Raw genomic sequence first — 13,821 nt, forward strand, 5'->3', positions numbered from 1 at the left:
AACTTTAAGATCCTTTCAGATAATAGGATAGCGGTAGCTTACGTGAACCATCAGGGGGGTACACGTTCTGGATCACTGATGACAGTGACGGATCATCTTTTTCAGATTTCGGAATGCCATCTCCTTTCCTTAACGGCCCTCCACATCAAAGGAAAGGAAAACATAAAGGCAGACTACTTAATCCGTTTTTCTCTGAGGCAGGGCGAATGGGAACTAAAGCAGGACATTTTTTCCCAAATAGTCCGAAAATGGGGGCTTCTGGTGGTAGATCTCTTTGCCACAAGACTAAATCGAAAGACAGAGCTCTTTTGCTCCCTAAATCCCAGAGAAAACCCCCTGGCAGTGGACGCTCTCCAAATAACTTGGGATTTCAGTCTGGCCTATGCCTTCCCCCCTTCTTCCCATGGTCCTAAGAAAGATCAGAGAGGACAAGGCGAGGGTCCTTCTGGTCGCCCCCTTTTGGCCCAGGAGGCCCTGGTTCTCATGCCTGAGGAACATGTCCATCTACTATCCTTGGGTCCTACCCAAAATTCTGGATCTCCTCGGCCAGGGTCCAATAGTCCATCCTCAAGCTCCTGGCCTCCACTTGACGGTGTGGAACTTGAGAGGTCTCTGTTAGAACGCAAAGGATTCTCCCGAGACCTTGTGGCTACACTAATGCGTAGTAGAAAACCTGTCACTACCAGGATTTACGCTAGAACTTAGAAGAAATTTTTATTTTTCTCTGGTTCTACAGTTGGTGAGGGGGCGCCAATTGGTAAAATTTTAGAGATTTTACAGAAGGGCCTCGAGTTGGGGTTGGCAACAAGTACCCTTAAAGTCCAAGTCTCTGCCTTGGGTGCCTATATAACTGTGACTTGGCAGGAAATTACTGGATTTCTCGCTTTATCAAAGCTGTGTTTAGATCCAGGCCTGTTATCAAAAGCAATTGAGTACCCTGGGATCTAAATTTAGTTCTAAAAGCATTAACTGGTTCACCCTTTGAACCTATAGATTCAGCATCCCTTAAGTCCATCTCCCTTAAAACAGCGCTTCTAATAGCTCTAACATCAGCTAGAAGGATTAGTGACATCCAGGCTCTGTCTTCAGCTTCACCTTTCACTCAGATCCTGGACGATAGAATAATTCTTAGAACTGACCCAGCATATCTCCCTAAAGTAGCTTCCCGTTTCCATAGACTCCAAGAAATAATCCTACCCTCGTTCTGTCGTAATCCAAGTAACCAAAAAGAGGCAGAATTCCATACCTTAGATGTAAGAAGATGTGTGATTAGGTACCTTTGGTCACCCAGGCTTTCAGGAAAGATAGTTCCTTGTTTATCTCCTACCAAGGGGTTAGAAAGGGACTTAAGGTTGCTAAGTACACCATACAGTCATATGAAAAAGTTTGGGCACCCCTATTAATCTTAAGCTTAATGTTTTATAAAAATTGGCGTTTTTGCAACAGCTATTTCAGTTTGATATATGTAATAACTGTTGGATACAGTAATGTTTCTGCCTTGAAATGAGGTTTATTGTACTAACAGAAAATGTGCAATCTGCATTCAAACAAAATTTGACAGGTGCATAAGTATGGGCACCTCACCAGAAAAGTGACATTAATATTTAGTAGATCCTCCTTTTGCAAAAATAACAGCCTCTAGTCGCTTCCTGTAGCTTTTAATGAGTTCCTGGATCCTGGATGAAGGTATTTTTGACCATTCCTCTTTACAAAACAATTCCAGTTCAGTTAAGTTTGATGGTCGCCGAGCATGGACAGCCTCTTCAAATGATCCCACAGATGTTCAATGATATTCAGGTCTGGTGACTGGGATGGCCATTCCAGAACATTGTAATTGTTCCTCTCCATGAATGCCTGAGTAGATTTGGAGCGGTGTTTTGGATCATTGTCTTGCTGAAAGATCCATCCACTGCGTAACTTCAACTTTATCACTGATTCTTGAACACTATTGCCAAGAATCTGCTGATACTGAGTGGAATCCATGCGTCCCTCAACTTTAACAAGATTCCCAGTGCCGGCATTGACCACACAGCCCCAAAGCATGATGGAACCTCCACCAAATTTTACTGTGGGTAGCAAGTGTTTTTCTTGGAATGCTGTGTTTTTTTGCCACCATGCATAACGCCTTTTTGTATGACCAAACAACTCAATCTTGGTTTCATCAGTCCACAGGACCTTCTTCCAAAAAGAAATAGGCTTCTTCAAATGTGCTTTTGCATACCTCAGCCGACTCTGTTTGTGCGTACTTGCAGAAACGGCTTCTTTCGCATCACTCTCCCATACAGCTTCTCCTTGTGCAAAGTGCGTTGTATAGTTGACAGATGCACAGTGACACCATCTGCAGCAAGTTGATGCTGCAGCTCTCTGGAGGTGGTCTGAGGATTGTCCTTGACTGATCTCACCATTCTTCTTCTCTGCCTTTCTGATGTTTTTCTTGTCCTGACACTTCTGGCCTTAACAAGAACTGTCCCTATGTTCTTCCATTTCCTTACTATGTTCCTCACAGTGGAAACTGACAGGTTAAATCTCTGAGACAGCTTTTTGTATCCTTCCCCTGAACAACTATGTTGAATAATCTTTGTTTTCAGATCATTTGACAGTTGTTTTGAGGAGCCCATGATGCCACTCTTCAGAGGAGATTCAAACAGGAGAACAACTTGCAAGTGGCCACTTTAAGTAGCTTTTCTCATGATTGCATACACCTGGCTATAAAGTTCAAAGCTCAATGAGGTTACAAAACCAAAAAAAGTGCTTTAGTAAGTCAGTAAAAAGTAGGCAGGAGTATTTAAAACAAGAAAATGATAAGGGTGCCCATACTTATGCACCGGTCAAATTTTGTTTGAATGCAGATTGCACATTTTCTGTTAGCACAATAAACCTCATTTCAAGGCAGAAACATTACTGTGTCCAACAGTTATTACATATATCAAACTGAAATAGCTGTTGCAAAAACACCAATTTTTATAAAACATTAAGCTTAAGATTAATAGGGGTGCCCAAACTTTTTCATATGACTGTAGCTAGGTGGATCAGGGAAGCTATTACTCTAGCCTATATCTCCAGCGGGGAGGAAGCGCCACAGGGGTTGAAGGCTCACTCTACCCGAGCAGTGGCGACCTCGTGGGCGGAGAAAACGGGTGTCTCGATGGAAGACATATGTAAGGCTGCTACCTGGTCTTCTCCATCTACCTTCTATAGGCACTATAGACTGGATTTGGGAGCTTCATCTGACCTCACATTTGGGAGAAGGGTGCTCCAGGCTGTGGTCCCTCCCTAGACTTCTTCATCTCTGCAATTCTCTCGTGGTGCCATCATGGTCGACTGATAAAGCCATAAGTTACTTACCGGTGACGGGATTTTTCGGAGACTATGACAGCACCCTTATATTCCCTCCCTTTACTTTATGGGAGCACTCCTCATCTATTAATTTAAATTTTCTCCCTTAGTGGTATTGTATAAAAATATTATTTTTATGATTGTTTGCTATGTCTACTATCCTGGTGGTCCTCTCAATGCTCTGTAATCCAAACTGAGGCGAGAGAGAGGGCCGCCCCTTTTAAGCCTGTAGGTTTCCTGTCCTTGGTGGGCGGATCCCCTCGTTCGTGGTGCTGTCATGGTCTCCGAAAAATCCCTTTACCAGTAAGTAACTTATGACTTTTATTTTTATAAAAAAAAAGAAAAGTTTTTGAGTCATGTGAGGGCTTGTTTTTTGCAGGACGAGTTGATGTTTTTATTGGTAACATTTTTGGGCACATAACATTTTTTGATCGCTTTCTATTCCAGTATTTGGGAGGCAGAATGAACAAAAACTATCAATTCAGGAGCTGGTTTTTTAATGTCATTTTCTGTGTGGTAAAAGTGATAAGACAGCTTTATTCTTCGGGTCAGTACGATTACAGAGATACCACATTTATATACTTTTTTTTTTATGTTTTGGCGCTTTTACACAATAACTATTTTTTTAAGAATAAAGCATCCCTATATTCTGAGAGCTTTGGCTTTTTTATTTGTCCGCTGACGGAACTGTATGACAGCTTGTTTTTTGCGGAACAAGATGACGTTTTTAGCGATACTATTTTTATTTGCATTCGACTTTTTGATCGCGTTTTATTCCACACATGTTCAGCGGTATGATGAAAAAGCATAGTTTCTTAACAAGTGTTTTTTTTATGGTGTTCAATTAAGGGGTTAATTAGTGTGACAGTTTTATAGGTCAGGTTGTTACGGACACAACAATACCAAATATGTGCACTTTTTTTTGTTTATTTTTGTTTTTACATGAATATATACAGTATATTTATTGGCATAATATTCTTTCATTTTATTTTGTGATTTTATTTTTTAAAAATATTTTTACAATTTGTTTAAAACTGTTTTTTTTTTACTTAGTCCCTTTATGGGACTTTAACTTTTATCACTCTGATCGCTACTATAATGCATTGCAATACACCAGCACTGCAATGCATTATACCTGTCAGTGCTGCCCTGACAGAAGCCTCTTAGACCATGCATGGTCTAACGAGGCCACCGTAGCTGGCAAACCCAGAGATCAAGGTTGTCATGCCGAAGATGGAGCCTTCGCGATGACGTTGTGGGGATGCTGTTCGGAAGGGAGCCCCTTTCCCCTCCCATCCTCCTAAATGTTGCGATCGATATGAGTTGTGGCATTTAGGGGGTTAAATTGCCCATGGAGATGCGGGCACCATTTTGTGGCTGTGACAGCTGAAACTCGGTTATTACTTACGCCGAGCTCCCGAGGGCAATCGCACAAGCACTGCCCCTGCACCCGCACGATTGCCATTATGTAAATTTACATCATAAGTCGTGAACCCCTTCCCGACCATGGCGTAAACTTACATCGAAGATCATGAAGGGATTAAACATCTGCAACAAGATGGCTATTGAAAGGTTACATAATTACGTAGGTTGAAAAAAGATAAAAGGTCCGTCAAGTTCAACCTTCCTCCGCTAGTTTTACATTCTCTATCCATAGATTATTTATAACCCACAATATCGTTTGTTGTGAGAAAAACTTCCAGCTTTTGATAAATGCTGACACACTCTGACTGCTCTAACTGTAAAGAACCCTTTCCTATTTAGATGCGGGAATTACCTCCATATGTAGTGAATACCCCCTAGTCTTTTGTATGGTCTTTGGAAGGAATAAGTCATGTGCCAGTACTTTGTGTTGACCACATATATATTTATACAAATAAATGAGATCTCCTGTGAGAGAGGCCTTCCATCCCATGTAATAATCTTGTTGCCTGCCATTGAACTGACTTTAACTTCCCAATCACCTTTTTAAAATGTGGTTGTCTTAGTGTTTTTGTTGCCTTTCTCACCAACCTTTGGTATGGTTCTGCAAAATAGCGAATTCCAGTCTTTGTTCACTTGCCTGTGTGTTCATAGCTGTAGCGAATGAGTAATATTGAGCTGTCTCCATATTACATGACTTTTTTAAATGACTTTTCCTTTATAACAGGTTACTCAAATGGTACATGTACAACGGCAGGAATTCATGGACCAGTGCCCACCCAGATGTGTAACAGAGTAAAAAGATTTAAAGATGATGTTTCAAGACTGAAGAAAACAAGCACTGCAGCAGTAGTATCAAGCAACATGGAGAATCTTAAGAGACCCAACATGTCATGCCCACAAACGGTCAAAGAACATGTACTGCAATATCCGTCACCTCTTGATAAAGAGGGACCAGTGTCATGTAATGGAGGTAACCTGAAAGCCCCCCAAATATCCACATCCACAGATCTTTCATGTCAATATGCCTGTCTTCAAATTAAGGAGGAACAAGTCTCTTGTGATGAAACAAACCTCACAAATCTGGACTTGAATTACACAAATCAAAATGTTCCAGCCCCGCATAACAACAGATGTTTTTTACAAACCAACAAAGATGAACCCACAGAAGTCATGACTATGTCATCTCATACGGTAAAAGACAAAGTTGAAAATGGACAATTATATGGAAACATGGAAAACACCGTTCTTCAAAGAAACCCAGTTGACCATCCGAATGCGGAAAATCAGGAACAAAAATTAAAAACGTTAATGTGTCAAAAATGTAATAAAGGTTTTCCAAACAAGCAACTCCTATCCCTTCATCAGAGAGCCCACATCAGGGAGAAGCCATTTTTGTGTTCTAAATGTGGAAAATCTTTTTCTAAAATCTCACACTACATTAGACACCAGAGTGTCCATATTGGGGTGAAGCCATACACATGCACGGAGTGTGGGAAGTCCTTCAGTGACCGCTCATACCTCAGCAGACATCGGAGAATGCACGCTGATCTCATATCAAAGCCATTTAAATGTCCAGAATGTGATATAAGATTCATGAACCAGTATGAACTGGTGGCCCACTGCAAAATCCACACAGGGAAGAAGCCTTTCGAATGTTCACAGTGTGGCAAACGATTCACTAGAAATTACCAGCTTCTTAATCATGAGAAGGTCCACACTGGGGATGTGCCTTTTCTTTGTTCTCAGTGTGGGACTCGTTTTAGGAATAACGCCCTTCTTGAGAAACATCAGCAATATCACGCCAAAGAAAAACAGTTTTCCTGTTCAGAATGTGGGAAATCATTTTCCGATCGTTCACACTTTGTCCGTCACGTGAGGATTCACACTGGAGAAAAACCATTTGTGTGTTCTGAATGTGGCAGACGTTTTAATGATAAATCTAGTATGTCGAGGCATCACAGGCTTCACACAGGGGAAAAACCATATGCTTGTTCTGAATGTGGTCAATCATTCAGATACAGCTCCACTCTTCTCAAGCATCAAGAGGTTCACAGTATCAGTAAACCCTTCAAATGTCCAGAATGTGACACTTTTTTTATGAGCAATTCTGAACTTCTTGTGCATTGCAGTATCCACTCTGGAGGAAAATGATGCCCTCTCTACTCTAGCAAAGCTAGAGAGAAACCATCATTAATCTATGGGATCATTATAGCATAGCTTTTAAGTGAATGATCTATCAGAATTGTAATAAATATTACATGTATGGGCTTGTGTACTATGTATCTATTATACAGCCAATAGATTCAAAGTGCTTGATTTATAACATAGGGTGATGATCCAGTTTAGATTAGGGCAGTTGTGAAGGAAGTAAGGCTTTTGCTATTGTTGCTAGTGGTCACAGAATTCAACCCAGTGTGTACAGGGATCAGGTTCTGACTCTTCAGTTTTTGCAAAACGATGTTATGTTTTCACTTCAGCTTGTGGTGCGTAACATACAGGCCCCAGTCCATCAAGACTATTGATTTGTCTAGCTGGTCTTGATGAAGAAGCATGTTGGAGTCAGATGCTCTTGGTTCATGAAGACGTGTATGCCCCTTAATAAATCAGGAGCATCTGAGAAGTGAGTATGATTAATCTCATAAGGCACACCACAGTTTGCTGTGACATCACACCCCATCTCTGCCCATTTAGACAGCGTTGGGCGAAACTCGCGTGAAACCATCAACATTTTCAAAATATTTTGTACAACTGTGTTAAAAGGAACCTGTCAGCTATTTCATGCTGCCCGTGACACACATGACCACAGTCAGGGTATGTTTTTCTCTGAAACGCTCCAAATATGGTTTGATAATCCGGCCAGGGAGGGGACCATAGGCAGAGATGGTGTGAATAGGAGTCAGCTGGGGGCAGTGTGTCAAGCAAGGTGAAGTAAAGACTAAGTGCAACAGGAAGGGATGAGGGTAAGTGGAGACCTTCTGGGCTGATCTGATATCACCCTGTCTCCCCTAACGTTACTATATTGGTTCCTCACCAATGGCTGCAAAGGAACCTAAACCCTGTATTTCCCTACATCTTGGCCCTGGATAGGGAAGGGGGGATGAGTGCTAGTCAGTCACCACTAACAACTAAAGACAACAAGGGAGACAAACACAGGGGAAAGTAACTTAGCTTGAGCCGACTTCAGAGAGATTACACCAAACGTCCTCCAAGACACCAGAGAGGAAGTAAGCAGACTGCAATAACTCCAAGCACTCACAAGGGAACATGTGAATATAAACGGCACCTCCCTGTAGCAAACAGAAAGTATTTAAACACCCAGGGCTGGGTGTCAATTAGCAGGAGGGAGGTAGCCGCTGGGTCCTAGAGTGATACAGATCTATGAAGGCGTCTGTAATGCCAAATGAAGAGATCTTCTGTAACTAACTGCAGAGAGACTGTCTGTCACAGCTAACACACCCATGACACAGTGCCAGACTTGTCTGGTTTCTGGCTGTGGTCCCCGGATTTTGTAGCTATATTTTCTCTGAAACAATAGAGCTTCACATGATTGACAGGTCTCTCAGTATGGGAAAGACCTGTCAATCACCTAGTGTGACACAGAGAGAAGCAAGTCTGTGGCTTTGATAGTCACATCTCTGGTTGTAGTCCCCATCCAGATCTTCTAATACTCTTGCATTCCAGAGAAAAATAGACTTTGCTGCAATCACACAGATAGTCTAGCTCCCATCGTCCTCCCCACGATGCGATCATAGAGTACCGATGTGTTAAGATGGCAGCTGTGGGCCTGCTGAATGCCCCCCTGTCCCTCCTATTTTGGAGCACCTGTGAATAGAAGACCATGATTTGTCCTAGATTCTGCAATACCACAGTATTACAGTATATAGTATAAGCGATCAGACATAAAGGAGACAGGTAACTGAAAAAGCAGTGACTTATCGCTCATAGACCGGAGGCAGGTGAGGGGTGGACAATACCCAGACTGCCAGAAGACCAAGTGCCACCTCCAACCTCATGAGCATAAATCTTCCATGACTGATTACAGAATGAATTACTGATTGAATGGTTTTCTTCAAAAGAGGTATAGTTTTAATCTGCTTCAAAGCGCCTTTACTGATGTCTTTAGTTAAGAGTCCAAAATCTTGCTGATAGTTCCTCTTCTTTTTTTCTTTTTAAACATTTGTGTCACAATGGTGGAATTGGGTTTCATTCACTGCAAGTTTATATTGCACTGTGGGAAGGAGCACCATTTCAATCTCCACCTCAGGCAGCAGGAAAGCTAGAATCTGCACTGAAAGTCACACATCATAGATAAACCTGTAGGGTGCCAACAGGCCTTGGAGTTGTGTGCCCGCAGGCCTAGGAAAAGTGTGCCCGCAGGCCTAGGAATAATGTGCCAACTGGCCTAGGAATAGTGTGCCCGCAGGCCTAGGAATAATGTGCCCACTGGCCTAGGAATAATGTGCCCACTGGCCTAGGAATAGTGTGCCCGCAGGCCTAGGAATAATGTGCCCACTGGCCTAGGAATAATGTGCCCACTGGCCTAGGAATAGTGTGCCCGCAGGCCTAGGAATAATGTGCCTGGGTTCCTTGGAATAGGGTGCCAGGTTGTTTTATTGGAAATGATCGTTTTTGTGAAACAAAAATTCTCATCTATTCATAGGGTGCGTGCTTTCCACTCTACAGTGACTTCTCGTCAATTGTACATACATACACTTTATAGATTGACAAACTGCTATGTATGTACAGTAGAACAATCACTGCTGACGGTGGGAGGAGTAGTTTCCCTATTAGAGGGGTTGTTTAATACCTGGCCAATCAATTTTTATATTAAGTAGTCGACCTTATAAAATAAAACCACCATATACTCATCTGCTGCACTGTCACTGATCCAACGATGTCTGCTCATGGTCCCCTGTGACATTATTATGCCACGTGAGCCCTGCAGCCAATCCACAGCCTTTGAGCTGCATGCACTTCTTCCATTTGTCTTCAGACGAACTTCGTACAAGTGGAAATAGTAAGAGCAGCAGTCCAATAGCGGGCGCTGATTGGCTGCAGGGCTCACGTGACATGACAAGTTCAAAACTTATTTCACCTAATATATATATATATATATATATATATATATATATATATATATATATATATATATACACAGTACAGACCAAAAGTTTGGACACACCTCATTTAAAGATTTTTCATGACTTTGAAAATTGCACATTCACACTGAAGGCATCAAAACTATGAATTAACACATGTGGAATTATATACTTAACAAAAAAGTGTGAAACAACTGAAAATATGTCTTGTATTCTAGGTTCTTCAAAGTAGCCACCTCTTGCTTTGATGACTGCTTTGCACACTCTTGGCATTCTCTTGATGAGCTTCTAGAGGTAGTCACCGGAAATGGTTTTCACTTCACAGATGTGCCCTGTCAGGTTTAATAAGTGGGATTTCTTGCCTTATAAATGGGGTTGGGACCATCAGTTGTGTTGTGCAGAAGTCTAGTGGATACACAGCTGATAGTCCTATTGAATAGACTGTTAGAATTTGTATTATGGCAAGAAAAAAGCAGCTAAGTAAAGAAAAACGAGTGGCCATCATTACTTTAAGAAATGAAGGTCAGTCAGTCCAAAAAATTGGGCAAACTTTGAAAGTGTCCCCAAGTGCAGTTGAAAAAACCATCAAGCGCTACAAAGAAACTGGCTCACATGAGGACCGCCCCAGGAAAGGAAGACCAAGAGTCACCTCTTCTTCTGAGGATAAGTTTATCCGAGTCACCAGCCTCAGAAATCGCAGGTTAACAGCAGCTCAGATTAGAGACCAGGTCAATGCCACACAGAGTTCTAGCAGCAGACACATCTCTACAACTGTTAAGAGGAGACTTTGTGCAGCAGGCCTTCATTGTAAAATAGCTGCTAGGAAACCACTGCTAAGGACAGGCAACAAGCAGAAGAGACTTGTTTGGGCTAAAGAACACAAGGAATGGACATTAGACCAGTGGAAATCTGTGCTTTGGTCTGATGAGTCCAAATTTGAGATCTTTGGTTCCAACCACCGTGTCTTTGTGCGACGCAGAAAAGGTGAACGGATGGACTCTACATGCCTGGTTCCCACCGTGAAGCATGGAGGAGGAGGTGTGATGGTGTGGGGGTGCTTTGCTGGTGACACTGTTGGGGATTTATTCAAAATTGAAGGCATACTGAACCAGCATGGCTACCACAGCATCTTGCAACGGCATGCTATTCCATCCGGTTTGCGTTTAGTTGGACCATCATTTATTTTTCAACAGGACAGTGACCCCAAACACACCTCCAGGCTGTGTAAGGCCTATTTGACCAAGAAGGAGAGTGATGGGGTGCTACGCCAGATGTCCTGGCCTCCACAGTCACCAGACCTGAACCCAATCGAGATGGTTTGGGGTGAGCTGGACCGCAGAGTGAAGGCAAAAGGGCCAACAAGTGCTAAGCATCTCTGGGAACTCCTTCAAGATTGTTGGAAGACAATTTCCGGTGATTACTTCTTGAAGCTCATCAAGAGAATGCCAAGAGTGTGCAAAGCAGTCATCAAGGCAAAAGGTGGCTACTTTGAAGAACCTAGAATATAAGACATATTTTCAGTTGTTTCACACTTTTTTGTTAAGTATATAATTCCACATGTGTTAATTCATAGTTTTGATGCCTTCAGTGTGAATGTACAATTTTCATAGTCATGAAAATACAGAAAAATCTTTAAATGAGAAGGTGTGTCCAAGCTTTTGGTCTGTGCTGTACATAGAAAAAGTCTTAGATCTTTGAGTTCAGCTCATGAAAAATGGGAGCAAAAACAAGTGTTGTGTTTATATTTTTGTTCAGTGTGTATATATGTATATATCTATATGTGAGAAAAAATTGAAAGTGCTTGTCTAGGATTTAGAAAAAAAATCTGCTGCTTATAAGGGTACGTGGATACGGTCAGGAGCCGCTTGCGGCCCCGACACTGCGGAATAGCCACGCGGCTTCCGCTCATTATGCAAATGAGAGGCGCCATATTTTTTTTTTCACATGCGGATTTTCATCATAGATGTTAGTTTATGGGGAAAGTCCACATGCGGACCCACAAGAGAAAATGACATGCTGCGGATCTGAAAGACGCGCCGCAAGTCAGTGTCTGTGGGTGAGACGCATGTGCCCAGAGACGCATAGCGGACATGGTATTTCTTGAAATCCCATCCACTATGCTGTAATATCTAGCCACTGTGGGATTGACGCTGCATAACACGCAGCTTCAAACCCACAGTGACTCTGGATTGCGTGTACAGTGAAATTGCATGTTTTGTGTGAAATTCAGAAGTCGTCGCTGCCAGTGCATTCTGAGGTGGTACGCCGGTCTTCAGGATATCCCAAACTTTCCAAAAACACTTTGGTATCCTGAATAACGTTCTCTTCAATAAGGACAACTGACTTTTTTTTTCGCATCAGGTCAATAGGCCAATATTTTCTAAATATAAGTAATCTTCTAAATATTTTCGAAGATATTATATTCAAAGATATTATATTTGTATACTAACACTTCAAAAATCGGAACCTAGGATCTAGGGGTCCTGCCTCAAAGTATCCTGTATGTACAGGCAGTCCCCATGTTACAAACTAGATAAGCTCTGTAGATTTGTTCGTAACCCAAATTTGCATGTAAGTTGGAACAGGTTCGACGAAAAAAGAAAAAAATGAATACCTCATTGCTGACCTCTCCAGCTGCCCCTATGCCTGCCGTCCGGTCAACTTCTTTTCACCAATGTGCCGAATCTCCAGGTTCTTCACCAGCCTAGGAGGTCACTGCAGGTTGTAAGTTGGTGAAGTGCGACCTTATGACGGACAGTGATTTCTGGGCCTATTGTGAAAAGGCTGGAGCTTCCACGGCGGAAAGAGAATCGGACAACGGAAGAAGTATTAGTTGTTTTTTTTTTTAACCAGAACTGACCTCATCGGTCACCTCCACAGCCGCCTCGCCAACCAGTCCTCTTCTTTCCACTGTCGGAGGTCACTGCACATCATAAGGTTGCGACCCACATCACTACCTTATAACACACAGTGACCTCTGAAGCCTCGAGGCAGCACGAAGTCCTGTACTATAGTGATGAGGCTGGAAATGCAGCTTGTGATTGCGGAAAAAGGACAGGATGATGAGCAGCAAGGTGGCCGTAGAGGTGAAAGATTAAATATTAGATTATCATCTTCCGTTTGTAATTAGGAATAGTACGTAAATTGGATGTTTATAAGTTGGGGTCTGCCTGGAGTAGGGAAGTCTTGCTGCAATGCTCTTATGAATATTATCTATGGTCATTTTAGGTTCTTCACTCACAGTTTTCGAAGCTTAACATTGTCTATGATCTAGACAGAAATAGCAAATTCTTCTAGTCTGAGGGTCACAATATGAGATTGAATCAATCCAGAGGGATAAAATAAAAATAATGCCATGAATGTCTCAGATGGTACTAAGGTCAGTATATATCTTAAATGTCCTATAGGTGACAACTTCATTTCCAAGACTCCAACCTATCAGAATAGGAGTCCTCTTCTCTGATGATCGCGGTCCAGAAAGAAACAGACCCTCCATAAATGTGCCTCTCTACATTGTAAACTGCTGTACCAGCAAAGTGTTTGACTATCCCCATAAATCTACGAGAAATATAGCTGCCCACACGGTATGTCTACCGATTAATCTCATCTACTTCTTACAGGAGTGCTATAAAGTGCACAGTGGTCAACACCGTTTAATGGCGAGCTGATAAGGTGATGAGAAATAGAAAGCTTAGAGACTACTAAGGTGTCATTATCAGGTGTAATTTAACACTAGTCCCATACATATGTAGATGAGGAAAGTGTGAAAGTTTTATGGCCCACTGATTGGAACTTCTACAACTCTTTGAACCAGGGACCCGATGTTAAACAGTGAACAATAAAACTCTCACACGCCTTATCTATGAGCTGCTCCAATCTTTCCTGCTTCGCTTCATTACTGCACAACTCCTGTGTGCTGTGATGTGTAACTATATCTGATGAAGATACATGGCATGGAAAG

General features: G+C 42.1%; 1 protein-coding gene across 3 annotated transcripts in view; it reads left to right on the plus strand.

Annotated features, from left to right (window-relative positions):
- Positions 1-9,092, plus strand: part of LOC141273063 (uncharacterized) — a 30,183-nt gene extending 21,091 nt beyond the window's left edge. For 2 of the 3 annotated variants that reach the window (XM_073684412.1, XM_073684413.1), the window contains exon 5: positions 5,486-9,092. In XM_073684412.1, coding sequence (XP_073540513.1) covers positions 5,486-6,912 — 1,427 coding nt within the window. In that variant the 3' untranslated portion in view covers positions 6,913-9,092. The remainder of the gene's footprint in view (positions 1-5,485) is intronic. The other variant, XM_073684411.1, reaches the window with a different exon arrangement.
- Positions 9,093-13,821: the final 4,729 nt, after the last annotated feature.

Source organism: Phyllobates terribilis, unplaced genomic scaffold, assembly GCF_046119375.1.
Source record: "Phyllobates terribilis strain yellow unplaced genomic scaffold, ASM4611937v1 Scaffold_5__5_contigs__length_657084704, whole genome shotgun sequence".
Lineage (NCBI taxonomy): Eukaryota > Metazoa > Chordata > Amphibia > Anura > Dendrobatidae > Phyllobates > Phyllobates terribilis.